Below are 24917 nucleotides of genomic sequence, written 5' to 3' on the forward strand. Positions count from 1 at the left end.
TCCAAGACGAAACGAGGTCGTTGGATGGGCAGACGTCGGCATGGGCTTGGTCAGGCGACAGGGCGCCCCCGCGCAGTCTCTCTTGGACTGCCGGACCTGCCCGGCTGAGACACGTACGAAGTAGTAAGTTGTACGTAAGAGAGGTCGTGTGGTAATAAACAGACGCAGTCTTCAACACTAGACACAGACGCACGCACCTACAGGGGCCGTTGCGAGCGATGACGGCGATGGCTGCGGAGCCCTGGCTAGCAGGTAAGGCCAGGCCGGTATAGCGCAGGCAACCATGCATGCCGACAGGCGTCAATTCACGACGAGGGTGCGTGAGTGTGTGTGCAGTCACAGCGAAGCTTGCGTACCGCTGGTGAGGATGGTGTGGTAGTTGCAGAGGAAGCAGCAGAAGAGGGCACGCAACAGACTCTGGTCTGCCTTATTACCTAAGAGAGCACCATGCGACGCCCCGATTGGCCAGCCGTCCCTGCCACCCTCCCGGAGATTTTCCGATCGGCTCGCGCATCGGTATCCACTTTTTGCCCAAAGAATTAACCACCCACCCCCGCCAAACGCCAACGCGCGCCAGGCCGCTAAGAAACATCAATATCGCGATTCCAAACTCCCCTCCCCAGAGTCGCTTGCTTGGCTCCACGACTCCGCAGATGCCGCCCGCCTGAAGCCTTGCCTGCCCACCCCCCCTTGGAGACATCATGGACGACCACGTCAGCGCCAGCGCCAGCGCATCCCCCGACCCGGACTCGACGGCGCGTCGCAGCAGGTCCGGACGCGTCGTCAAGGCCCCAACCAAGTTCGCGCCCGAGGCCACGGCCCCCTCAGCGTCCAAGCGCAAGCGAGACGACCACGATGGCGATGATGCCGACGACGCGGATCCCCTTTCCGACGACGACATGAGCGACGAGCCCGATGCTGCCAGCGACGATGACCATCCAGCCCCGAGATCGTCGCGCAAGCCGTCGCAAGGCGCACGCCCCAAGAAGCCCTCGTCCAAGAAGCCCAAGATCAACGGCACCCAGCCTGTCGCGTCGGGCCATGTAGCTCGCATCCCTAGCAGGCCCAAGAAGACCGTGCGCATCGACGCTGGAGAAAAGGGAACAGGCGTCTTTGGTGAGTAGAAGCACTGGCTGCTGGGCCGCTGGATCCGAGCTGACCAGTCGCAGCCGACATCTTCGGTTCCGGCGACACCCCCGAAGCCGTCTCTCAGCAGTGGTTGGAGCGGTACAGGCAGGACGACGCGGCCGCTATGAGCGACCTGGTCAACTGCATCTTGCAATGCGCCGGCTGCGACCTCGAAGTGACCACGGATGACATTCGCGACCCGGAAAATATCCCCAACAGACTGGTCGATCTCCAAAACGTCTATCAAGAGGTGCGCGCATTCCATCTGTTGATTGTTTCGTCCAACCTTGTGGACGTGCAGCTAACGCCGAGCAGCAACAAATCACAGAATACCCCCTAATCTCAAGGGCCAAGAACACCAGGTCGTTCCGAGAAATGCTCATCGCATTCTTCCACTCCTTAATCTCTCTTCTCCATGAAACCGACGTCCTCTACAAAGACCCAGACTTGATGGACAATCTCCACGCATGGCTCGCGAGCATGTCGTCATCGACGCTGCGACCCTTTCGCCACACAGCAACGACGGTGGCTCTCTCGGTGCAGGCAGGGCTGATTGATATCGCGGGCGTGCTGGATCGAAGAATAGCCACCATAGAGCAGCAATCCCTGGCCGCCAAAAAGGGCAAGAACAAGTCCAAGGCGGCAGAAATCCAGCGCGGCCTGACCGAAGCCAACGGCTATCGCAAGACGTGCAGCGAGGCTATCCAGTCCTTCTTCGACACCGTCTTTGTCCACCGATACCGCGACGTGGATCCCAAGATTCGCACCGAGTGCGTCGAAGCCTTGGGGTCTTGGATTTGGAATCTGCCCACCGTCTTCATGGAGCCGGGCTATCTGCGATATCTCGGCTGGATGCTCTCAGACACAAACGCGCCGACGCGCCAGGAGGTCTTGAAACAGCTCCACAGGGTCTTTAAACGCGACGCACAGCAGCTCGGTCACTTCATCGACAGGTTCCGGCCCAGGCTAATTGAGATGGCCACGCTGGACTCAGAGGTGCCAGTCAGGGTTGCCGCCATCAACGTCATCGACACCCTGCGCGCCGCAGCGCTGCTCGAGCCCAACGAGATTGACGCCATCGGCAAGCTCATTTTCGACACTGAGCTGAGGATCCGCAAGGCTGTGGTCAACTTCTTCGTGGCCTGTATCGAAGACGTCCACGAAGGCAAGCTGGAGGAAATGGGCGGGGCCGATGCCCTGGACGAGATTGACGACGCCGACGAGGACGACTTTGAGTCGCCGCGCAAGGAATGGGTCAACATCAAGTGTCTCTCGGAAACACTGGCCATCTACGATGCACAGATTGAAGAGTCGCAACACGATGGGGCAGTCGTCGATCTGGATGCGGCCGCCGACTTGCTCGAGGCCGCCGTCCCGGACACGCGAATCTCCCTTGCCGCGCACGTGCTGTACGAGAAGCTTCCAGAGGTCAAGACGTGGGAGCTGCTCGCAGGCTATCTGCTCTTCGACCATACGACCAGCACCAAGTCTAGGCCCAAGTCTAATGCTGCAGCGAACTCGACCGAGGCGGCTTTTAAGAGGGCCGTCGCGCCCACTTCTGCTGAGGAGTCGATACTGCTCGACGTGTTGTGCTCGGCAATCAAGTCGAGCCTGGCACAGACGAGCGAGCACGACAGGAACAAGCGGAGGGGCCACCGCTCCGAAGCAGCCGAGGCGCAAGAAGAAACGGCACTTGAGCTGACCACGGTCATTCCGAAACTTCTCAACAAGTTTGGTGCGGAGCCCGAGACGGCAGCCATTGTGCTGCGGCTGGAACATTGCCTCAACCTCGACGTCTTCCAGCAGCTGCGACAGGACGCGTCCAAGTATGAGAAGCTCCTCGACGAGATCAGCACGCAGTTCAACAGGCACGACGACAAACGAGTCTTGTCCGAGGCCACGTCGGCTCTCCTGCACGCCCGCCAGTACGAGGAGCTCGAGGAACTGACCGACAGCAAGCTATCCCTGCTGTGGGAGAACGTCATTAACGCGCTGCGCAACTTTGACAAGACGTGCGAGCTCTCAATCCGCGACAATCTCGCAGCCGCCCCGCTCCGTGAACTGTCGACGACGTTGCTGAAGATTGGCAAGCTGGCCAGCGTATCCGACTGCGTCGACGCTCTGGAGGCCACGCCGAGGTCCAACGATTCCAATGCGCCTGCCATTGAGATCCTCAGCAATATTGTGCACCGCGGCAAGTTTGAGCCGCAAGAGGACGAGATTGACGATCTCGAAGACGAGGTGGTTTCGTTCGCCATCAAAGCCTGCCAGTTTTACTTCATGTGGAAAACGCGGGCATTGTCTCAGCTGCTTCTCGGCGGCGCCAGCATCTCCGACGCCGAGCTCGACAGGCTCTCGGTCCTGCGCCAGACGTACCGCAGACACCTGATTGAGACGTTTTCGTCGCGGGCCGCCATCGACCAGCTCCGCCTCTACTCCACCGGCAGCCTGTGCGACCTGCACCTGACGTTTGCCACGCTCCGCCGCCTGCTCAAGGGCTTGGGCAGCTCGTCGAGCCCCGGGGCCCAGCAACCGCGGGCTGACAAGCTCCGGGTCCTGATGCAGGAGATTGAGCCGGGGCTGGTACCGGAACTCATGTCCATCTTTGACGGCGCGGAGAAGCAGTACGCCAGAAAGGCCAAGAAGGACAAGACGCTCAACGAACCGGCCGAGGACGAGGACCCTCTGGCCGACGATGAGGAGCTCGACGACGACGACGACGACGAGGGCTTGTCCAAGGAAGAGCGCTACACCGCCGAGCTCAGGGCAGAAAAGGCGCTTTGCGAGCTGACGGCCAAGTACGTGCTGGCCATCACGGCCGACCTTTTTGACAACCGCGGCTCCCAGGCCGGCAAGCTCCGCCGGCGCATCCTCCGTAACAAAGCCAAGCTCGGCAACAACTTCAAAGAGGTCGTCGCATACCTCGAGGGCGACAATCTCATGGCCGGCAAGCGGCCCAAGAAGCCCGCCGCCGCCGCCGCCGCTGCCAAAAGCAACAATCACCCCTCGGCCGGGTCGCGCAAGGCTGCCCTCAGCGAGGAAACTGTCCACGACGACGATGACCACGACGACGAGGAAGAGGAAGAGGAGCACGACGAAGACAGCGTGCTTGAGGATGTCGAGCCTGAGGAGGGTTCTAGGGAGGACTTGAGGCGCAGAGAGCTGCTCGATGATGACCCCATCGAGGACGGCGAGGATGAGCCTGAGCCGCTGGCCGATGATATTGACGATGATGTCCTCGGCGATTGAGCGGGAGCGGGAGCGGGAGAGCGCGCGTGGCCGGAAATGCAGGACCCCTTTTTTGGTATTCTACACCTCGTCACCCCTCTTGAACCAATATTCCTTTTCTACTCTTCTAGTGTACGGAGAATACTTGTTGGCGTGTACTCGGGTGCCTCGGCGTGGAAGGGGGGAAGAAGGCTGGGAGAATGGAGCAAGTAGGCCGGTGGTAACATCACGCAGGCCCGGCGTTGATTATGTCTGGCAGCGTCATCAATTATCAATTGATCAGGTTGCCATGATGCGTGTATCGCCCGTGTCTAAGCAAAAAAAAGCTTCATTTTGTGTGTTTGGGGGGTATATATCGAAACCAACAAAGACAAAACTCCCGCTTTGAGCCCTGAGTCTTTACATCGTCGCCACCCGGGTGCCAAACAACCCAAACATCCTCTGCCACCGCCTCCCGTCGCCTGCATCGGCCTTCCGCCTGTCGGGCTCGGCCATCTTGACGCCGTACTGGCGGATGCAGCACGAAAAGGGGCGGTTCGCTGAGGTCCGCGTCGTCTTGGCAGCCCGGCGCTTGTCGTCGTCGCTGTCGTCCGGAGGCCGGTTATGGGTGCTCTCTGCAGCTAGCTTCTCCGCTCGCGCTTTGTGCTCCTCGAGCTCTCCCCACAAGATGAACAGCCGGCTGCGCAGCGCCTCGAGGTCTTCGTGGTTGCGCCTTAGGTCTGAGGCGTCCAAGTCCATCAGGCACTGCGCGGCCTGGTTGTCCACAAGGACCCAGAACCTCTTCTTCTGCTGTCCGGGCCTGACAACTGCATCCTCCAGTTCCAGGTAGAAGCGCCATTCCCAGGCCGTGGTGGCCGCCGAGGTCGTCGCCTCTGCTTCCGACTCGGACTCGGACTCGTGGTCTGAGAGGCTGTCGTACTCCGAGACCTTCCTGGGGCGGGAAAAGTCCTCTAAGTGGGAGGGCATGAAGTCGACCACACGCACGTTGCTGCGGTACTTGGCGTTGACGAATGGTAGTTGTAGCTTGACAGCCTCCCCGTCAACGGTCGTTTCATGATGCACGGGCTCCAAGATATCCGCGATGAGGCTCAGAGGCTTGTTCTCGTTTTCGCATTTCACTGTCTAGTCAGCGCCGGGTCCCAGCTGTGAGGGGACGTTGAGGGGGTCAGCTTACCTTGCGTGTTCATGTCTGGCACCGAGACGAGGGTGCCTTCTGGCTCTCCCTCCTGCGCCCCCTGTAATGCGTCCGAGTTCTGGCGCTTCTTCTTCCTCTTGTTTTTGTTCTTTTTTCTTTTCTTTGGCTCGCTATCCGGTCCCATGTCGGCTCTCCGTTTCTGTCCTGCCAGGGCTGCCTCGGTGATCTCCTTGAGCTGATCCTTTTTACTCCTTTCGTAGTCTCGCTTGCGACGAATCGCATCCTTGAACAGCGGACTGATCCCTTCGGGATCTTGAGTCGGGTCTAGGCGCGTCACATTGATCTTGGGCCCCTGAGCTGAGCGATCCTCCCGCAGGTAGCCTTCTAGGTTTGAGCCGTTGCGCCCCAATTTGATTTGCAAATTGCGCAAAAGTATCCACGATCCATTGGATAGGCCGCTACTGCGAATTACTGAGGCATGCGGATCGAAGCATGTCACTTGCATGCTTCGCTTCCCAAATGGACCTGCCCACTCGTTCTTTGTGCCATCCGAGAAATTGGCCCCGTAGCCATAAGGATCTCCTGTTTGGCCGTCGTTGCCTGTGTACGAAAAGTGAAAGAAGGACGGGTTCTCCGTGTAGTCGGATATCCAAAGACATATTTTGTCGACCAAGTCGTACGGATCCCTGACGATTTGCGCGATGACATCGGCGAATCTACCATCCCACACGTCTTGAAGCGCGCAGAGCTTTTTGTTGACATTGACGGACATTTCCTTCATGGATTCAAACCGCGAATCGGAAGGAAGTCTGGTCTTGTTGATGGAGTCATGGAGGACAGAGACGAACTCGCCCTGAGCTCGACTTGGCGCCTCTTTCGCGTTGGACGGGCGCAAGGCAGAGGTCGCGTCCCTTGGAGGTTTGGGAATCTTACTGGTCTCGTAGACATGGATCACAGTGGCAAGGTGAGTGCACAAGGAAAAGTACTCGGAGCGAAACCTTTGCACCTAAGGTTAACAGGCTTGTTAGCTTCCGGAGACTCAGGCAGAGAAGCACGTACTTTGGCAGCGAGAATGGCAACTACGTCACCGCAGCTCGCATCGGGCATGTCGCTCTCGGGCCGGAAGATATTCACCAGAAGCGACTCGTTGTCGTCGTCCTCGACGGACTGATCGTAGAATCGCATCTGGCATTTCCAATCTGAGATTGTTAGAACACATCTAGATCTAGGGCACAAGCGTGCCAGCTCCTCACCTGTTCCTCTGGTTGGAATCGGGGCCCTGAAGTCTGTCACGAGTCCAACAACGCTGACTCTGGATCCCACGGCGAACTTGCCGTCAAGAATATCGCGCACGGCGACGTAGCCCGAGGGCAGCTTGCAGCCTGTAAGTTGAGCCATTCCGGCTGCCGTGGGCAGGCTGAGTGCGGATGTGCCTCGGAGACTGTTTGGTTGAGCTGTGCCCGTTGCCTCGCGGGCGGCATCGTCGGTCAAAGACGACGCGTAAAGGCAGCTTGGCGACCGCGTCTCGTCTTAGCCGCATGTCATTCACGACAGCACGTGAATCTGCAAGGGAGCTGCCGTGACATACGCCAAAAGGTCTAGCAGTCACGTGCAACGCGCGCGGGCCCTGCCCGAAACTCTACAGTAGGGCTGCTAGCAAAAAGCACCTGCGGGGTCGCAGGCTTTCAGTCTGGCCGACGAGTAGCCGGTGTTTGTCGCAGCATCCCACCGTGCAGCCAGTGTGCCTCAGGCAGAAAGACCCCAGTTTTGGCACCAAAGCGGTAGCAGCTTCTCTGCCTCTCCGGCAACGCCTCGACAGCCGCCAGAGTTATCCCTCCTCACCCTCCAACTTTTTTTTCTCCGTCAGCACCACGTCCCGCACGCTTCCCCTGAAGACAGACCGCACAACAACAGGGACGCCTTGTGAGCTGAGCGTATATCGCCTTGTCCAGTGGCTCCTGGATTGGCCGCAACAAATCCTCCGTCAACAAGCCCCCGCACAGCGCCTGGCGCCGTTTGCCTGCCCACCACCGCTTGCAGCCCAAGCCAAAAAAAAACCCCAAGGAAAAAAAACCACCAGCCGACACCATGGCCGAGCGATATATCCCCGAACATCGCCGGACACAGTTCAAGGCCAAGAACACCTTCAAACCTGAGGAGCTCCGTCGTCGCCGTGAGGAGCAGCAGGTTGAGATCCGCAAGGCAAAGCGCGAGGAGAACTTGGCCAAGCGACGAGGTATTGGCACTGGCGAGAACCGACCTGGAGCCTCGCTCGGGGCTGCACCCGACAGCGACGATGAGTCGGCTCCCACGGAATCGCAGGTACGCATGGCCTTTGTTTGCTTGATCCTTTTCATCCCCCCCCCCTCTCTGGTTTGCCTTTGCTGCGACGCCAGCAAACATTTGTCGTAGGTGTGCGTCGAGCGCAATGTGGGGGAGGCGGGCATTGTTGCTTTGACCCCACACTCTCGACTGCACCCCGCTGCAGCATGATCGCCTCGACTCTCCTGATCATTTCTTGGGCATCGCGCCGACTAACTCGTCATGTGTCTAGTTGAACGAGGACCTCCCTCAGATGGTCCAGGGCGTCTTTTCGGAGCAAATCGACCTGCAGATCCAAGCCACCACCAAGTTCCGGAAACTGCTGTCCAAGGAGCGGAACCCGCCCATCGAAGAGGTCATCAAGACGGGCGTCGTCAGCCGATTTGTCGAGTTCCTGCGCTCCCCGCACACTCTGGTGCAGTTTGAGGCTGCTTGGGCCCTGACCAACATCGCCTCGGGCTCGGCCACCCAGACCCAGGTCGTCATTGAAGCCGGCGCCGTCCCCATCTTCGTCGAGCTCCTGGCCAGCCCCGAGCCTGATGTGCGCGAACAGGCCGTCTGGGCCCTCGGCAACATTGCCGGCGACAGCCCTCACTGCCGCGACTACGTGCTCAGCTGTGGCGCCCTGAAGCCGCTGCTGAACCTTCTCGGCGATAGCCGCAAGCTGAGCATGTTGCGCAACGCCACATGGACCTTAAGCAACTTTTGTCGTGGCAAGACGCCGCAGCCTGATTGGAACACGGTATGCTTGCCCCTCAGGCCCCGCCTGCTGGTGAATGCATGCTGACCCCCCTTGCCATGTAGATTGCCCCTGCTCTCCCCGTCCTCTCCAAGCTCGTCTACTCGCTGGATGACGAAGTCCTGATTGATGCCTGCTGGGCCATTTCCTATCTGTCGGACGGCTCCAACGACAAGATCCAGGCCGTGATTGAAGCCGGCATCCCGCGCAGGCTGGTTGAGCTGCTCATGCACGCCTCCACCTCGGTCCAGACTCCTGCTCTGCGGTCTGTAGGCAACATTGTGACTGGCGACGACGTCCAGACTCAGGTTATTATCAACTGCGGCGCGCTGCCTTGCCTCTTGTCTCTCCTGAGCTCCACCAAGGATGGCATCCGCAAGGAGGCATGCTGGACCATCTCTAACATTACCGCTGGTAATTCGTCTCAGATCCAGTCCGTCGTCGATGCCAACATCATCCCTCCTCTCATCCACCTCCTCCAAAATGGCGACCTCAAGACGCGCAAAGAAGCCTGCTGGGCCATAAGCAACGCCACCTCTGGCGGTCTCCAGAAGCCAGAGCAGATCCGTTACCTGGTCTCGCAGGGCTGCATCAAGCCTTTGTGCGATCTCCTCTCGTGCCCCGACAACAAGATCATTCAGGTTGCCCTCGATGGCCTCGAGAACATCCTCAAGATTGGCGACCTGGACAAGCAGGCCGCCGGCGACAATGCTGAATCCATCAACCGCTATGCACTTTTCATTGAGGAGTGCGGAGGCATGGAGAAGATCCACGAATGCCAGAACAACGCAAATGAGGAGATCTACGTCAAGTCGTACCACATCATCGAGAAGTACTTTTCGGACGAGGTTGAAAATGCCGACGAGGGCATGGCCCAGCCGGCGGGACCCAACGGCACGTTTGGCTTCGGGACCAACGGCCCAGCCCAGTCGGGCGGCTTCAACTTTGCCAACGGAGGCGACTCGATGGACATGTAGGGACTCTATGTCCCTTTCCCGACTGGCAATACATCGGTGCCGACGGCCGCGGCTGGCGCGGTGCGGATGCTTGCATCGAGCTTAATCATGACTCCCCCGTAACAACATCCCTTGTCCAGTCACAACACCCTCGTCGCAGCATACCTAGCTTTAGCTGGACTCTGCATTGTACCCATCCCCCCCTTCCCCTTCCCCTCCCCTGACATCACCACCACAGACCCCTGTCTTGCACTTGGCATGAAGAAGTTGCACGAATATGAGCGAGAAGTCGCAGGATATGTAGGCCCTTTGGTAGCTTGAAAGCTCCAGCCTAGCACGCAGAGGATGAGAGATGAGGTTGTGGAGGGACGTGGATTCGTCAGACAGGCGCATTGGGGAGAGCCGTGCCCCCCCATGTGGTTGGCGGATGAGATGCACATGTGGCATGACGGGGTTGGTGGGACTCTGGACGGCTGGCATGGAATTGTCAGGTCGGCGTCGTCGAACCAGGGATTCGACAGAGGCTGGTGCTAGTGCACCTCGCTTCGACAATGGAAGGCGTCACGTCGTGACTGATATGGCGGCCAAGTGGTTTGCATATCATGATTAAAAGAGCGACGTAGTGCAAACGAGACATTTTGGCCCTTTGGCTCTGAAATGAGGTCAAGTGAAATGGCCCGGTTCGGTTGGTAGTGATTTGATTGAGGGAGATGAGTAAGATGGCCAACATACAGTCGACCATCCAGAGCTGCATGCACGGGAAGTCGCGCGGCATGTGGTTGGCTTGAATCAGTCTGCTCTGCCGTGATGGGCAACGATGGTCCTTGTGCGCTGTCTTCTGCCCAGGCCACAAATGCTCGGCTCCCCTTTCGGCGTGCCTCTGCGAAGTGCTTGGTAGGTAAAGCATTTACAGTGCAATGCCCAGGAAGGTAAGAGCCAAAGGCTTCGGCGTAATTCGCTGTAGGGGTTGCGTAGCCGGATTTCAGCCGACGACAACCTGTGACGCGCACGGCTGCTCTGCAAGGTGTAGGCCGGCGCAATTGACACTGTGCCAAAAACTGTACTATTAGTCCTGTTCGCCGCGTAGAATACAGTGCGATTCGTGCGCCGAGTTTTCCCCCACAACGGAGCTCACCTGTCGCGACGTCTGCGTTATCCCGAGGCCGGGCAATCTCATGATAAAATAGAGGCGCAAAAGTGCCCTGCGAAGGTCGTTGCCATGGTGAAGAAGGCCAAGGACAAGGCCGACAAGCCTGCCCCAGGCCCGTCGAATCCCTCCAAAGATGGCACCAAGGGCAAAAAGGGTCAGAAGACGGAAGCGCCGCCCCCTGTGGTGCCTTCGGCCGGGCCTCCCAAGCCCACGGTCAAGCAAATCATCGGGGGCTCATCCTGGACCGGAAAGCTGCCCGTCAACCTACTGAGCGAGTACTGTCAGAAACAACGGTGGGACAAGCCCGACTATGACACGAGAAAGACTTCCGAGGGCTTCTCGGTCTGGGTCACCTTGGGCGCAAAGGATGTCAAGACACAGCAGCACATCAGACTGGACCCCTTCAAGATTCCCCAAAGCCACAAGCATCTCCTCTTGAGAGACACGGCGCTCGAGGCCAAGCACGCAGCGGCAACATATGCCCTGTTTCGAGTCTGCAGCATGCAGAACAAGCACACCGTGCTCCCGCCAGATCACAAGTCGCTGTGGAAAGAGTTCCAGGCCCTGAAAGCGCTAGACGTCAAGGAGGGCAAGGGATGGATGTACGATGCTGATCCTTTCAAGACGTTGCTGGAGCGGCAGGAAGCCAAAGCGGCGGCCGACAAGAAGAGGAAAGAGGCCGAGGCGGCCAAGGCCAGGGCCAAGGAGATGCCCGGCGCGTCTGGGCTGGTCCTGATGAACAGTGCCGGCTCTGGAGCAGCATCAAACCCCATGAAAGGGTGGACGGCGGCGCCAAAGGTCGAGATGGGCAGGCAGACTCGGGTTCAGCTCGAAGCGCTGTTGCGGAGTGGCATTTCCTGGAACCCGCATGGTATACGCATGTCCCGGGCTCAAAGGGATGCCGCCGTGGCCGACCTTGCCAAGATAGGCTTCCGACGCAGCCACGTTGAGGAAGCCGTCGAGTACTGCAAGGACCGAGAGGAAACCTTGGAATGGCTCCTCATCCACGTCCCCGAGGATGATCTCCCGCAGTGGGCCATGCCAGAGAGCTATTCGGCCGGCATATCTGTCGGCGCCACAAACTTGAGGAGAGAGGGCATCATCAAGTCGCTCTCGGAGCCCGGATACTCCCTTGAGCTCTGCGCGCGGGTTCTTGACAGCAACGGCGGCGACGAGGGGAAGGCAGCCGAGGCATTGCAAGAAATGCTCTTTCCAACTGCATCCCCCGACGACACTGGATCTGGTGGGTTCTTGGACATGGGGACGCCAGAAGAGCAATGGGAGGAGGAGGTGGCAAGCCTCGAGTCCATGTTTGGCGACAACTTTCGGCGCCAAGATGACCAGGTGATTCGGATACGCCTGGAAGCAGTCACGAACGCCCAGAATCCCAAGCAAGGAGAGGTGGAGACTTATTTACAGGTCAGGAGGCCGTCGAGCTACCCTAAGCGCTTGATTCTGGCCGTCATCGCGAAGCTGCCGTCCTACATCAGACTGAGCATCGTCAAAAAGGCCCTGGCGTACCAGCAAGAGTTGTTACAAGACGAGCCCATGAAGATGTATCTCATCATGGACTGGATACAGCAAAACATCAACGGCATCATTGACAACCCGGGGAAATTGGTGGATATCTCTGCTGTTTCTTCAACGGCTTCCGAAAACTGCCCCGTGCCGGCAGCAAAGAGTGCGGAGAGCAGGCGCAAGCCGGCCAAGACGATCGATTGGATCCCCGATGCCCAGAGCAGGGAAGGATGGCTGAGGCGACAGCAAGCTCCAGCTTGGCGAGACATGGAGTCTAAACGCCGGCGGTTGCCTGCGTGGCAAATGCGCAATGACATCGTTGGAACGGTCAAGGAGAATCACGTCACCATCATCAGCGGCGAGACGGGCTCGGGCAAATCGACGCAGTCGGTGCAGTTCATCTTAGACGACTTGTATGGGGACGGCCTTGGCGGGGCCGCAAACATGATTGTCACTCAGCCTCGCCGTATCTCGGCGCTCGGCCTGGCAGATCGAGTGGCCGAGGAGCGGTGCACGCGCGTGGGAGGAGAGGTGGGATACGCCATTCGCGGGGAGTCTCGCCGGTCCAAGGACACGAGAATCACATTTGTCACGACAGGCGTCTTGCTGAGGCGTCTCCAGACGTCTGGCGGCAACGTCGAGGACGTGGCGACGGCATTGGCCGATGTCAGCCATGTCGTCATTGACGAGGTTCACGAGAGAAGCCTCGACACGGACTTTCTCCTCAACTTGATACGCGAAGTCATGAAGACGCAGAGGGGCATGCTGAAGCTCATCCTCATGTCCGCCACGCTGGATGCGGCAACCTTCAAGTACTACTTTGCCTCGGAAGGCCTGAGCGTCGGGACTGTCGAGATTGCCGGCAGGACATTCCCAGTGGACGAGTACTACCTGGACGACGTGATTCGCATGACGGGCTTCAACGCCGAGGCGGGCGACAAGGGCTTCATTACCGACGACACAATGGGCCGGGTCATCCAAAAGCTGGGCCATCGCATCAACTACAACCTGCTGGTGGAGGCGGTCCAGGCAGTCGACTGGGAGCTCTCGGACGAGAAGAGGTCGGGGGGCATCCTGATTTTCCTTCCGGGCGTGGGGGAAATCAACCACGCCTGCAGTAGGTTGCGGGAGATGAGATCGCTCCATGTCCTCCCTCTCCACGCATCACTGGAGACGCGTGAGCAGAAAAAGGTGTTTGCCAGCCCGCCGCCTGGCAAGCGCAAGGTCGTGGTGGCGACCAATGTTGCGGAAACGTCCATCACCATTGACGACATTGTGGTTGTGATTGACAGTGGAAAGGTCAAGGAGACCAGCTTCGATGCTCAGAACAACATGCGGAAGCTCGAGGAAACGTGGGCATCTCGGGCGGCCTGCAAGCAGCGGCGCGGGCGCGCGGGGCGAGTCCAGGAAGGCAAATGCTACAAGCTCTACACGCAGAACCTCGAGCAGCAAATGGCGGAGCGGCCCGAGCCCGAGATCCGGCGGGTGCCACTCGAGCAGCTGTGCCTCTCGGTTCGCGCCATGGGCATGCGGGACGTGGCGACGTTCCTGGGGCGATCCCCGACGGCCCCCGATGCACAAGCCATCGAGGGCGCCATGAGGCTTCTCCGGCGAATGGGGGCCCTGGACGGAGAGGAGCTGACGGCCATGGGCCAGCAGCTGGCCATGCTGCCGGCGGACTTGCGGTGCGGCAAGCTGATGGTGCTGGGGGCAATCCTGGGGTGCCTGGACGACTGCGTGACCATGTCGGCCATCCTGAGCACGAGGAGCCCGTTCATGGCGCCGCAGGAGAAGCGGGAGGAGGCGAGGGAGGCGCGGATGCGATTCTCGACGGGAGACGGAGACCTCATCACGGACCTTGCGGCGTTTCAGCAGTGGGATGCAATGGTCAAGGACGGGGTGCCCCAGCGGCAGATACGGTCTCTGTGCGACGAAAGCTTCCTGTCTTTCCACACCCTGTCCGACATTGCCAACACGCGGGCGCAATACTACACGGCGCTGTCCGAGGCGGGCATCGTGGAGCCCGGCAAGGCGGCGGGCGGCGGCGCGGTGTCGTCGCGGGACCCGCGGCTGCTGCGGGCGCTGCTGGCGGCCGCCTTTACGCCGCAGATTGCGAGGATCCAGTTCCCGGACCGCAAGTACGCGAGCTCCATGTCGGGGGCCGTTGAGCTGGACCCTGAGGCGAGGGCCATCAAGTACTTTAACCAGGAGAACGGGCGTGTCTTCATCCACCCGAGCAGCACGCTGTTTGGCAGCCAGGGGTTCTCGGACAACGCGGCGTACATGTCGTACTTTAGCATCATTTCGACGAGCAAGATTTTCATCCGAGATCTTACCCGTGAGTTCTCTCTTCCCTCCTCTGGCTGCTTTTTTTGACGGCGGTCCCCCTTCCCCTACCCCCCTTTCCCTCCCCCCTTTTGGTTCGACGGGGAGTTGCAACAGCTGACACTGACCTCGGGCGGGCAGCTCTCAACGTGTTTGCGCTGCTGCTCTTCTGCGGCTCCATCGAGCTGGACACGCTCGGGCGCGGGCTGCTGGTGGACGGGTGGATCAGGCTCCGCGGGTGGGCGCGCATCGGGGTGCTGGTGGCGAGGCTGAGGGGCATGGTGGACGCGGTGATTGTGCGCAAGGTGGAGAACCCGGGGCTCGACCTGGGCCGCGACGAAGTGATTGGCATGGTGCGGCGGCTGATTGAGCTCAACGGGTTGGATGCGTGAGTTTGGAGGGCTTGGTTGTGGATATGCGATGAGGATGAGGCACAGGGGTAAGGAGCATATGTATATATATATATATATATATGCGGATACACTGGCCGGGCGTCTTTGACCGGCTTTCGTTTTCTATTTCGGCCTGGGCCTGGGAACGGCATGCTGTCTGTCTTGTCTACCATGGCAGGCTTCAAATCCTGAGTTCCCTTGCCAGGAGGGTCCGCTCTGCGTCAAGGTCCCATCCGAGGCGTCGTCGCCCGGCAATGGATGCTGATGAGAGACAAGCTTGCAGGTCTTTCTAGTTGGTCAAGCGTAAAGCCCCCACCGCTTGCTTCGTAGATTTATAAAGTCACCAGACCCCGCCATCCACTCCAGCCTCGTTCCACGTCCCACCCAGCTTCGCCAGCAACAGCACACCCAAACGGCTCCATCATGGACGGCGCATCGACGGACACAGAGCCCGAGGCGACGGCCAGGCACGACGACGACGATGAGGCGCCGCGGGGCCCTCCTGCCAATGCTTGTAGGAAGAACCCAGATCCCCCCCTCCCCGGCTTCAACTCCCTCGTCCCTCCCCCGCAACGTCGTTCGTGACGTGAAGCGGAAAAGAAGAAAACACGTCCGTCTCCTCGAGCCAGACCAGCTCTCCACCGTCCGAACCTAACCCTCCCGCGCCCCCCCAACCACCAGTCACGAAACTCATGGCCCCCAAGAAAAAGGCGGCCGCGTCCGCACCCCCCCCGTCCTCGACAGCGGCAGCGCCCGCGCCCCCCAAGGACCGCATGGGCCTGGGCGCCTACCTCGCCGACCCGGCCTCGCTGCCGGCCTCGGTCGTCATCCGCCACGACGCCGCCTTCGTCGCCATCCGCGACCGCTACCCCAAGGCCACCGTCCACGCGCTGCTGCTCCCGCGCGACCCGGCCTGCGTCCTGCGCCACCCCTTCGACGCCCTCGCCGACCCGGCCCTGCTCGCCGCCGTCCGCGCCCAGGTCGACTCCCTCAGGGTGCTCGTCGCCGCCGAGCTGCGCCGCCGCCTTGGCTGCCACAGCGCCTCCGACGCCGCCCGCCAGGCTGTCCTCGACGGCTCCGCTGCGCCCGAGTCGCCGTCGCCGTCGTCAGGGCCGCCCGCGCTTCCCCCCGGCCGCGACTGGGCCGCCGACGTCGTCTGCGGCGTCCACGCCGTGCCCAGCATGCGCCACCTACACATCCATGTGCTGTCGCGCGACATGCACTCGCCCGCCCTGCGCCACCGCAAGCACTACAACTCGTTTGCCACGCCCTTCTTCGTCGATGTGGCCGACTTCCCCCTCGCCGACGACGACCCGCGCCGCGACCCCGGCGCCATGGGCTACCTGCGCAGGGACCTCCGGTGCTGGCGCTGCGGCAAGACCTTTGGTAACCAGTTCAAGCGCTTCAAGGAGCATCTCGACGTCGAGTTTGAGGCGTGGAAGCGCATCTGAGGTCAGAACGAAGAGAACCGGTATGGTTTTGTAGTGTACAGCGTGAGGTATATCGGCCACGTTCGCCCGAGATGTAAAGACTAGCCCAGTACCGCCCTAAAAACTCCCTTGAGCACACCTGCGCCGTGCCTGAGTAGCTCGCCTGCGCCCAGCCGGCGTGGCACGACATGGCACGACATGGCAATGCGACCCTTGCCCTTATCCACATGTTCCCCTGCTGCTCCTTGCTTTCCAAGCACGCGCCGGCCGGCTGCCTCTCACCGAAACGGAGAGGCCGCGTCAGATCCTCACTTCCATCGCCAGCGTGCTTGTCTCAGCGCGTCACTCGAGCGGCTCCGACTCCTGCCACCAGCATCAGCCAAACATGTTTTTGAGGCCAGAGACCCACGGCGATTGTGATGGACCGACCTCTCCAGAATCCGTGGCGAGATTGTCCTGGCCTGCGACGTCAAGCTTGGCAGCGTCTGTATGTGGTATCACGGTTGAGCATAAGCCAAGCCAGGGAGACCAAGGCAAGGATCACGTAGACTCACCATCGGCAGCGTCGGACAGAGGCGCAGCATCGCCATCAGCATTGTCGACTTCGTCGGCCTCGGGCTCGGGCTCAGGCTGGGGCTCGAGCGACTTCTTGGGCGGACGGCCGCGCTTGCCCTTTGGCTGGGGCGTCTCTGCGGCGGCATCCGACTTGCGAGGTCGCCCACGTTTGCCGGGTCCGCTGGTGCCCTTTGGCTTGGAGGCGCTGGCGGGCGTCGCCTTGGCCGCCTTGGTCGCGCCCTTTTTCTTGCCGCTGCCCGGGGGACGGCCGCGAGGACGGCCAGTGGGGACGTACGCCGACGTCTTCTTTGGGTTGTCGCTCTTGGGGCGGCCGCGCGGGCGGCCAGTGGGGACGTAGGCCTTTTTGACTCCTCCCTCGGTGCCGGCCTGGGCCCGTCCGCTGCGGCGAGGAGTCGATTCGCTCGTCGCCGCGTCTTCCTTGGTTCGCGCCATGACGAGATGGTTTTTCTTTAGGACTTTTTTTCTGATTCTGTTTCTGCTACTTGGCTTGATGGACGCACGCGTCGCGTCGGCGAGTTGGATTGCTGGCTGATGGTGTTAGCAGCCGAATTGTAGAGAGGAAAGAGGGCAAGATATGAAAAAGGATAAAATTAATTAAATAAATAGGGACAGGGCGTTAATACCAGGCGAAATTAGGGAGGTCAGTCGGCCTCTTGCGCGCGCGTGTGGCAGAGATGAAGGGCCTGGCAGGAAAACGCGAGAAAATGGGGATGAAAGAGGGAGGTGGTGGTGATGGCGGAGGTGGTGGTGGCAGAGAGCTTTGGCGGCAAGAAGCAATAACAAGGAACGCGTTAAACCCTGCTGCCAAAGAGCTGCGCGTCTTCGGGCCCCCTGCGGGCGCGCAAACGGGCACAGGCGGGTCACGGGCGGCTCTGATTGGCTGTTGGAGGCTCTCTGTCACTCGCTGTGGGGGTCCCGGGGCCCTCGCTTCAGGCTGTCATGTGCCTTGTACTCGGCAGCTGCCCGACATAGACTGCACCTCGGTTGTACCCAGTACTCGCTCGTCTTCCCTGGACGCCCTCGCCTCCTCTAACCATTTCCCCTTTGTCTCCTTCGGTTTTATTCTCGTGTGTGACGGTGTGCGTCTGTGGTGTCGGACTTTTTTTTCCTCTTCATTTATCGGGTGCATATTGGTATTTCTTTTGTTAATTATTGCAAATTATTATTCACTTGGCTCTGTGAGCTTCTGCGGGTTCATCCGCAACACCCCCTCCCACCCCTGGGCACCGCCGCTCGATGCCGTGCATTAGGTACTTGCCTACCTTAGTAAACTGACCGCAGACAGAGGTTCTCTGCGAGACTGTGTATCGAGTACCTTCCCGGACAGGTACTCTAGCCCGCTCCGCTCAGTGCCCCCCACGTACTGACTACTTTGCACCATCAGGTTCTTGCAGGCGCCACAGAAGCTTCCTAGCGGCACCCGGAGAACTGTTTTCCCGCTCGCCGGCCTCTTTATTGACCCTTGTTGACCCTGGCAACAGCGCATGACGCCAGTAAACAATGCAGACCCAGTTATAACCCGAGGTGGAGATGTCGACGAATGTGGTGCATTCTTGGAAACCCACGGCATCCCTGAGCTGCTGTAACTCACTGACTGACCGTGAGTGCCAGGCATTGCCCGACGACAATGGCTCTCGATGCCCGCTCCACGGGGGGGCCCTCCAGCAACCTCTTGTCCGTCCCGCCTGCCGTCCGCTCCTCGGCTTCGACGCCTTCGCTTCGCTCGCGAGATGGCACCCTGCCCGCAAAGATGGATCGAGGAGGAAACGTCAGAGTCGTCGTCCGCGTGCGGGCCTTTTTGCAAAGAGGTACCTTCTCCCCTCTGTTCTCCCCTCTGCTCCCCCTTCCTCGTCCTGCTGTCCCGATTTGGCACGGTGAGGAGAAGGGGAGAAGAGGAGAAACCTGAGCTGATGCCGCCGCCTTGGCAGAACTTCAACGCAAGGCACGATGCCTCATCGACATGGACCCCATCACCCAAGTCACGACGCTGCTGGCGCCCGACGACCAAGACCTCGCCGATGGCAGCAGCAGCAGCAGCAACATGAAGCAGCTCCTCAGGTCGCGCAAGGTCTACGAGGACAAAAAGTTCACTTTCGACAGCTCCTTTTGGAGCCACGACGTGGGCGACAAGCACTACGCCCACCAGGAAGACGTTTACAACAGCCTCGGTGAGGAGTTTCTCGACCACAACTTCGAGGGCTACCACACGTGCATCTTTGCCTACGGCCAGACGGGCTCCGGCAAGAGCTACACCATGATGGGCACGCCCGACCAGCCCGGCCTGATCCCGCGCACGTGCGAGGACCTGTTTGAGCGCATCGCGGCGGCGCAGCAGGAGGACTCCAACGTCGCCTACAACGTGCGCGTGTCGTACTTTGAGGTCTACAACGAGCACGTGCGCGACCTGCTGGTGCCCGCGGTGCCGGGTGCCGCGCCGCACTATCTCAAGATCCGCGAGTCGCCGACCGAGGGGCCCTACGTCAAGGACCTGACGGACGTACCGGTGCGCAGCATCGACGAGATCATGCGCTACATGAAGAGGGGGGACGCGTCGCGCACAACGGCCAGCACCAAAATGAACGACACGAGCAGCCGCAGCCACGCCGTCTTCACCATTATGCTGCGGCAGATGCACCACGACATGGAGACGGACGAGACGACGGAGCGCAGCTCGCGCATCCGGCTGGTGGACCTGGCGGGCAGCGAGCGGGCCAAGTCGACCGAGGCGACGGGGGCGCGGCTGCGCGAGGGCAGCAACATCAACAAGTCGCTGACGACGCTGGGGCGCGTGATTGCGGCGCTGGCAGACCAGCCCAAGAGCGGCGGCAAGCAGCGCAAGGAGGCAGTGGTGCCGTACCGCGACTCGATCCTGACGTGGCTGCTCAAGGACTCGCTGGGGGGCAACAGCAAGACGGCCATGATTGCATGCATTGCGCCGGCCGACTACGACGAGACGTTGTCGACGCTGCGGTACGCGGACCAGGCCAAGCGGATCCGCACGCGGGCCGTGGTCAACCAGGACCAGATGTCGACGGCGGAGCGGGACGCGCAGATTGCGGCCATGGCCGAGGAGATTCGGGCGCTGCAGCTGTCCGTGTCGGACTCGAGGCAGCGCGAGAAGAACGCAAAGGAGGCCGAGGAGCGGCTCGAGGCGTACCAGGAGCGGGTGGCGCAGATGCAGCGCATGATGGAGGAGCGCAGCATGGTGGCCGAGAGCAAGATGAAGAAGCTGCAGACGGAGAACGAGGCGCTCAAGCTGCACCTCAAGCTGGCCATTGACAGCCTCAAGAACCCGATCCCGACTGTGGCCAGCACCATCGAGGGCGCACGGGGTGGGCCGGGCGAGGGGGACAAGGCGGCGGCGGCGGGATACGAGTCGGGCGGCGACGACGAGGGCGACGATGAGCAAGGCTATGACTCGGACAGCACGGCGCTGGGCGAGGATGATTTGCAGGAGGAGATGCAGCGGTACCTGCAGGACATGGGCAACCTGAGGAAGCTCATTGGCGGGGACCTGTCGCGCTTCCGGGACGCCGACAGCGTGCGGATGCCGCTGGGGACGAGGGAGAATGTGTGAAGCCGTGGATGCATGGGGGGGAGCGCTGGCGTTTTGGTGTTTTGAAGTTGTTGAGTAGGCATCTCGAGACCGGCTATGCACGTGATGACTCTTGCTTGCCCTGTCGATGCTGCCCTGTCGATGCTGCCCGGGCACACTGTCTATGCACGTGACGGCGACACTGGGACTGTCGACAATTACTGCCCGAGTACGCCTTGTTTCAAGCACCACGACGGCCAAGCAGGGTCTAGCACCATCTCGCCGTCTACCTTATTCGTGCGAGGGAGGTCGTGACCGGCGATGACGTCGCCTCGTTTTGATTGAGAATGGGGACCGCCGTTACGGGCTAAGCGCCGACCACGGGACAAGCGAGCATCTTATTCAACCCCCCTGCTGGGTAAAGGAGGGGCTCAGACGTGAAACAGAGCCGGGCCCCGGGAAGAGATAGAGGGGGTTCCGCACTTTTGCACTGTGACGCGTCTTGAGCTGGTCTCCCGCAAGAGAGAGAGAGAGATGCGCGGGTGTCATTGGCGCCGACCGGACGTGAAACGCGTCGTCTTTGCTTTTCCAGCTTTTCTTCTCGGTATATGCTTCTTTCGGCTTCTCCAACGCTGGATTTCAAGCTTGGACAAGAGAAAGAAACAGGCTGGTGCATAAACACGGGGCCGGTTTGTTGGTTCGAGTTCAAACAAAGGAGCCCCAATCAACACACCGTCACTCGTCCCCAGGCCCAGAGCGACAATCCAGCCAACAGCCCGGGCTGCCTTGAATCATTGGCATCCAAAGAGCGCGGCCGGGTTTTCTCCAGCAAATGTCGGCGACTGCGTGTCTACATGCATGCGTGACATGCCGCTTCTTCAAATGGTTTCGGCTCTAATCCGCAGGGGGGTCCACTGCCTCGTCCCACTCGACCCAGCACCCAGCGGCTACGCGCCCGCTCGCTGTAGCTGAGCTTGACACTTCCCCAGCACTTGCGCGTCAAGAGCCTACCACTGTGCCATGGACGTGCGTCAGGCTGCCGTCCCCTAAAGTGCCTAGTACCTACCGCTATCCGTATAGGCCACTTTATAGGTGTTGCCCGCCCCCACCAGCAACCAGCGTCGAGGCCGCCACCACCCTCGTCCTCGTCCTGATCTCCCCTCGTCACCCAATCAGCGGGGCCGTCCTCCTGTCTGCTTTTGTTTCATCTCCCTCGCTCTCCCGTCGAGTGTGTGGAAAGGAGAAGAAAGAAGCGAGGCTCTCCCTGTCGGCTTATCCTCTCAGCCACTGCCACTTCCCGTCGTCCTCGTCCATGCCCGCTTCTCGTCCACGCCCGCCTTCTCCCCCGTCAACCACTTTGCGTCTTCTCTCCCTTGCGTGCCCTGTCCAAACATTGCGATTGCAAAAGCGACAACCAGCCTTCGCGACCATGTCGTCGATGCGACCGCAGCTCTTCACGCGCGGCCTCTCGGGCCTGTCGCAGTCCGTCGACGCCACGTCGCCCGCCGAGCAGCGCGATGACGCCAAGCGCAACTTTCTCAAGACGATGCGCCCATTGCCCACGCAGCACTACTGGAACGTCTACTTTGACAGGTCCGTCCTCTCCTCCCCTCCCCTGCCTGAACATGGCTCGACTGACACATAACCCCGCAGGCAATCCAAGGATCACAAGCCCGACGACGGCGAGTACAATGCCGAGCTCGAGCAGCTCGGCAGCCAGATCGAGTCGGTCCAGGACTTTTGGCGCTACAACAACAACACCCCCGTCGACCAGATCAAGATGCGCGAGTCCATCTACCTCTTCAAGTCGGGCTTCCGCCCCGTCTGGGAGGACCGCCGCAACCTCAACGGCGGCAGCTGGACCTTGCGCGTCCCTAAGACGGCCGGCCCGGACGTCTGGACCCGCGTCCAGCTCCTGGCCATTGGCGAGAAGCTGCAGAGTGCCTTGGATGAGGGTTCGTCTCATCTCCGCTTGCATCTGCAACCCTCCCCGAGACGAGTGAGGAAACCGTGTTCGAGGCTGACCCGAACCCATGTCCAGGCGACCAGCTGTGCGGCGTCGGCCTCTCGGTCCGCTTCAGCTCCCACCTCATCACCATCTGGCACCGCGACTCGTCCAAGAAGGGTTCCATAGACGGCATGCTCGCCTGCGTCATGGAAGAGCTGCCGCTCGAGCTGCAGCCCAAGCCCGACAACTACTTTTATAAGCGCCATTGCGACCACGTCGGCTTCAAGGCCCCGCCCGGGCTCAAGGCCGGCAGCGCCGCCACGGCAAGCGCCCTGCCGCAGCCCGAGCTGAGAGTCGATCCGCCTTCTGCGGGCTGAGGGTCAAGGGGAGAATGGTGGGAGAAGAAAGAGAAGGAACCAGTCCAAGAGGAGGAAGCATGGGGAAGATTTACGACGTGACGATTTCAGGGAGAGAGGAACATACAGTGGCACGAGATCACCTGATGCGGTGAACATGTATGCATTTCGGGCGCCCTCCGCTGGCCAGACAAGAGCGGATTTGTTGGCATGACGTGACGGCGTTGAATACATCGAGTCTCGGCGGCATTTTCAAGATGCATCAGGGGATGTAGTTGCCTGCTGAATGGCCCATCTATGCCTCTGTCTGGCTTGGCAACGAATGCTGATCCGCACGTACATGTGCGGCGGTGCCGCAGGGCCCCATTAGCGATCCTCATCATGCATTGTTGGCAGCTTCTTGGCGAGCGTCAAGAACGTGTGGGGAGGGCGGGATGCCGAAGCCTCGACCGCCTTCTCGCATTTGCATTGGCTGGAACAGGTTCTTGCCATCCTCCAGTGAGGGATTTAACCGAAGGAGAATGAACGTCTTGATCCAGACACCGGGGGCAATTCAGCTACCGCCCAGCGAGTCTGTAGTTGGCTGTAAGTTGCGCTTGTGGTTTACCAAACCTTGGGCTGCCGTGGGGTGGGAGCCTTGTGCCGCAAGCCCCAAACACGGCAGGCGGTAAAGGGAGGTACCGGAACAACCCATCCACCCACCCCACGACAACCGCCATCATCCACCCAATCCTCGTCGGCATTCTCCTCAACCCAGCACAGACCTCGCAGGCAACGGCTTTTCCCAGCACCTTCTTCACGGCGAGGAAGGGAGCGCGTTCGAGAGAAATGCATCACCCCCCGGTCCCGCGCCCGTCCTCGCCCTCACGAACCCCCGCCGCCCTCGGCAGCCGCAGCCATGGCCGACGACGCATCCACGGCACTCGCCTCCCTGTCCCTCACCCACGTCTACTATGTCCGTCGCCCTCGCCTCCCCCTGCACTCTTTGTCGCTGACCGGGAATACCCCCGTGTAGGACGCAGATGACCCCGTCTCGCTCGGCTGCGCATACCTCGCCCTGCTCCCGCAGGCCCTCTGCGTCGTCTACGCAACCCTCATCCTCTCCACCCGCGAGGCCGAAATCGCCCTCGCCTTTGCCGGCCAGCTCGCCTGCGAGGCGCTCAACTTTGCCCTCAAGCGCCTCATCAAGGAGGACCGCCCCCGCCGCATCCACGGCAAGGGCTACGGCATGCCCTCGTCCCACGCCCAGTTTGTCGCCTTTTGGAGCCTCTCGCTTGCGCTTTTCCTCCTCGTCCGCCACCGGCCCCAAACCGCCCCGTCGCCGTCGTCGAGCGCCAGGGCACTGTCACTCGGGGCCCGTCACAGGCCCTGGTCCCTCCTCGAGAGGCTCCTCGTCAGCCTCGCCGCCGCCGCCCTCGCCGCCCTCGTCGCTTGGAGCCGCATCTACCTCGGCTACCATACTCCCAGACAGGTCTTCGCCGGCACCGCCGCCGGCGCTCTCTCCGCCATCGCCTGGTTCCTCGCCACTGCCCACCTGCGCCGCTCCGGCTTCCTGGCCTGGGCCCTCGATACGCCCCTCGCCAGGGCCTTTCGCGTCAGGGACCTCGTCGTCCACGAGGACATGTGCCAGGCCGGCTGGGAAAAGTGGGAGGAGAGCCGGGCGGCGAGAAAAACCAAGACGGGGTGATGCGGGCGGCTGTTGCGCGCTCGTGCTGGCATCACACCAGCGTTGTTTCACATCTCATCACATAAGAACCTTACTTCTCCTGACAGACGCGAGAATAGAACCGCCTAAAAGGCAAGCGCACGGCCAGAACGTGGAACAACATGCACGTGTCCCGAGGACACGACTTCTCCTACCTGTGACATCTCAATTGAGGCATATGTGCAAATAAAATGTGAAAGCAGCCTTTGCCTCGCGCATCTGCGCGTTCAGTCTCTGTTGGGTACTATGTGACTAAAGAGCCGATAAAGTCCCCCTGTCATCAACCGCCTGTCGTCCAGCGAGACGTAACGTATGTATCATGAACCGACGCTGGTTTCCAGTCCCAGCGATGTTCCGTAAAATGTCCACTGTCATAAAAAAGTATTCATATCTCGTTCCTCGGTGCCAGGCCTGCCCGATGTTCAAAGAGGGTTATTTTTTAGAGGTTAAAAAGAAAGGGTTCATCAAGCTTTC

At 60.5% G+C, this 24917-nt stretch overlaps 9 protein-coding genes across 9 annotated transcripts; 7 read left to right on the forward strand and 2 right to left on the reverse strand.

Annotated features, from left to right (window-relative positions):
• Positions 1-701: 701 nt before the first annotated feature.
• HRG_03011 (STAG domain-containing protein) lies at positions 702-4377 on the forward strand (the record flags this gene model as incomplete). The annotated part of the gene is made up of 3 exons (XM_044861482.1): positions 702-1116; positions 1170-1378; positions 1444-4377. 3 exons carry the CDS (start codon positions 702-704, stop codon positions 4375-4377), a joined length of 3558 nt encoding a protein of 1185 aa, XP_044722508.1.
• A 378-nt stretch (positions 4378-4755) lies between these two features.
• HRG_03012 (ssDNA-binding domain of telomere protection protein) lies at positions 4756-6889 on the reverse strand (the record flags this gene model as incomplete). The annotated part of the gene is made up of 4 exons (XM_044861483.1): positions 4756-5474; positions 5531-6497; positions 6551-6690; positions 6745-6889. The coding sequence occupies 4 exons, from the start codon at positions 6887-6889 to the stop codon at positions 4756-4758; spliced, it is 1971 nt and encodes a 656-aa protein (XP_044722509.1).
• Positions 6890-7579: 690 nt separating this feature from the next.
• Positions 7580-9529, forward strand: HRG_03013 (armadillo/beta-catenin-like repeat domain-containing protein; the record flags this gene model as incomplete). The annotated part of the gene is made up of 3 exons (XM_044861484.1): positions 7580-7813; positions 8046-8555; positions 8618-9529. The coding sequence occupies 3 exons, from the start codon at positions 7580-7582 to the stop codon at positions 9527-9529; spliced, it is 1656 nt and encodes a 551-aa protein (XP_044722510.1).
• Positions 9530-10727: 1198 nt separating this feature from the next.
• HRG_03014 (oligonucleotide/oligosaccharide-binding (OB)-fold domain-containing protein) lies at positions 10728-14893 on the forward strand (the record flags this gene model as incomplete). The annotated part of the gene is made up of 4 exons (XM_044861485.1): positions 10728-11497; positions 11555-12077; positions 12132-14514; positions 14643-14893. The coding sequence occupies 4 exons, from the start codon at positions 10728-10730 to the stop codon at positions 14891-14893; spliced, it is 3927 nt and encodes a 1308-aa protein (XP_044722511.1).
• A 423-nt stretch (positions 14894-15316) lies between these two features.
• Positions 15317-16344, forward strand: HRG_03015 (c2HE / c2H2 / c2HC zinc-binding finger domain-containing protein; the record flags this gene model as incomplete). The annotated part of the gene is made up of 2 exons (XM_044861486.1): positions 15317-15407; positions 15575-16344. 2 exons carry the CDS (start codon positions 15317-15319, stop codon positions 16342-16344), a joined length of 861 nt encoding a protein of 286 aa, XP_044722512.1.
• Positions 16345-16665: 321 nt separating this feature from the next.
• Positions 16666-17331, reverse strand: HRG_03016 (uncharacterized protein; the record flags this gene model as incomplete). The annotated part of the gene is made up of 3 exons (XM_044861487.1): positions 16666-16686; positions 16753-16808; positions 16878-17331. 3 exons carry the CDS (start codon positions 17329-17331, stop codon positions 16666-16668), a joined length of 531 nt encoding a protein of 176 aa, XP_044722513.1.
• A 1195-nt stretch (positions 17332-18526) lies between these two features.
• Positions 18527-20476, forward strand: HRG_03017 (kinesin motor domain-containing protein; the record flags this gene model as incomplete). The annotated part of the gene is made up of 2 exons (XM_044861488.1): positions 18527-18707; positions 18828-20476. 2 exons carry the CDS (start codon positions 18527-18529, stop codon positions 20474-20476), a joined length of 1830 nt encoding a protein of 609 aa, XP_044722514.1.
• A 1387-nt stretch (positions 20477-21863) lies between these two features.
• Positions 21864-22759, forward strand: HRG_03018 (eukaryotic initiation factor 4E domain-containing protein; the record flags this gene model as incomplete). The annotated part of the gene is made up of 3 exons (XM_044861489.1): positions 21864-22027; positions 22088-22389; positions 22476-22759. 3 exons carry the CDS (start codon positions 21864-21866, stop codon positions 22757-22759), a joined length of 750 nt encoding a protein of 249 aa, XP_044722515.1.
• Positions 22760-23636: 877 nt separating this feature from the next.
• On the forward strand, positions 23637-24425 carry HRG_03019 (PAP2 superfamily domain-containing protein; the record flags this gene model as incomplete). Its single annotated transcript, XM_044861490.1, has 2 exons — positions 23637-23693; positions 23754-24425. 2 exons carry the CDS (start codon positions 23637-23639, stop codon positions 24423-24425), a joined length of 729 nt encoding a protein of 242 aa, XP_044722516.1.
• Between the last annotated feature and the right edge of the window lie 492 nt (positions 24426-24917).

This window comes from Hirsutella rhossiliensis (assembly GCF_020360975.1).
Source record: "Hirsutella rhossiliensis strain HR02 chromosome Unknown scaffold00003, whole genome shotgun sequence".
In the NCBI taxonomy this organism is placed as follows: Eukaryota; Fungi; Ascomycota; class Sordariomycetes; order Hypocreales; family Ophiocordycipitaceae; genus Hirsutella; species Hirsutella rhossiliensis.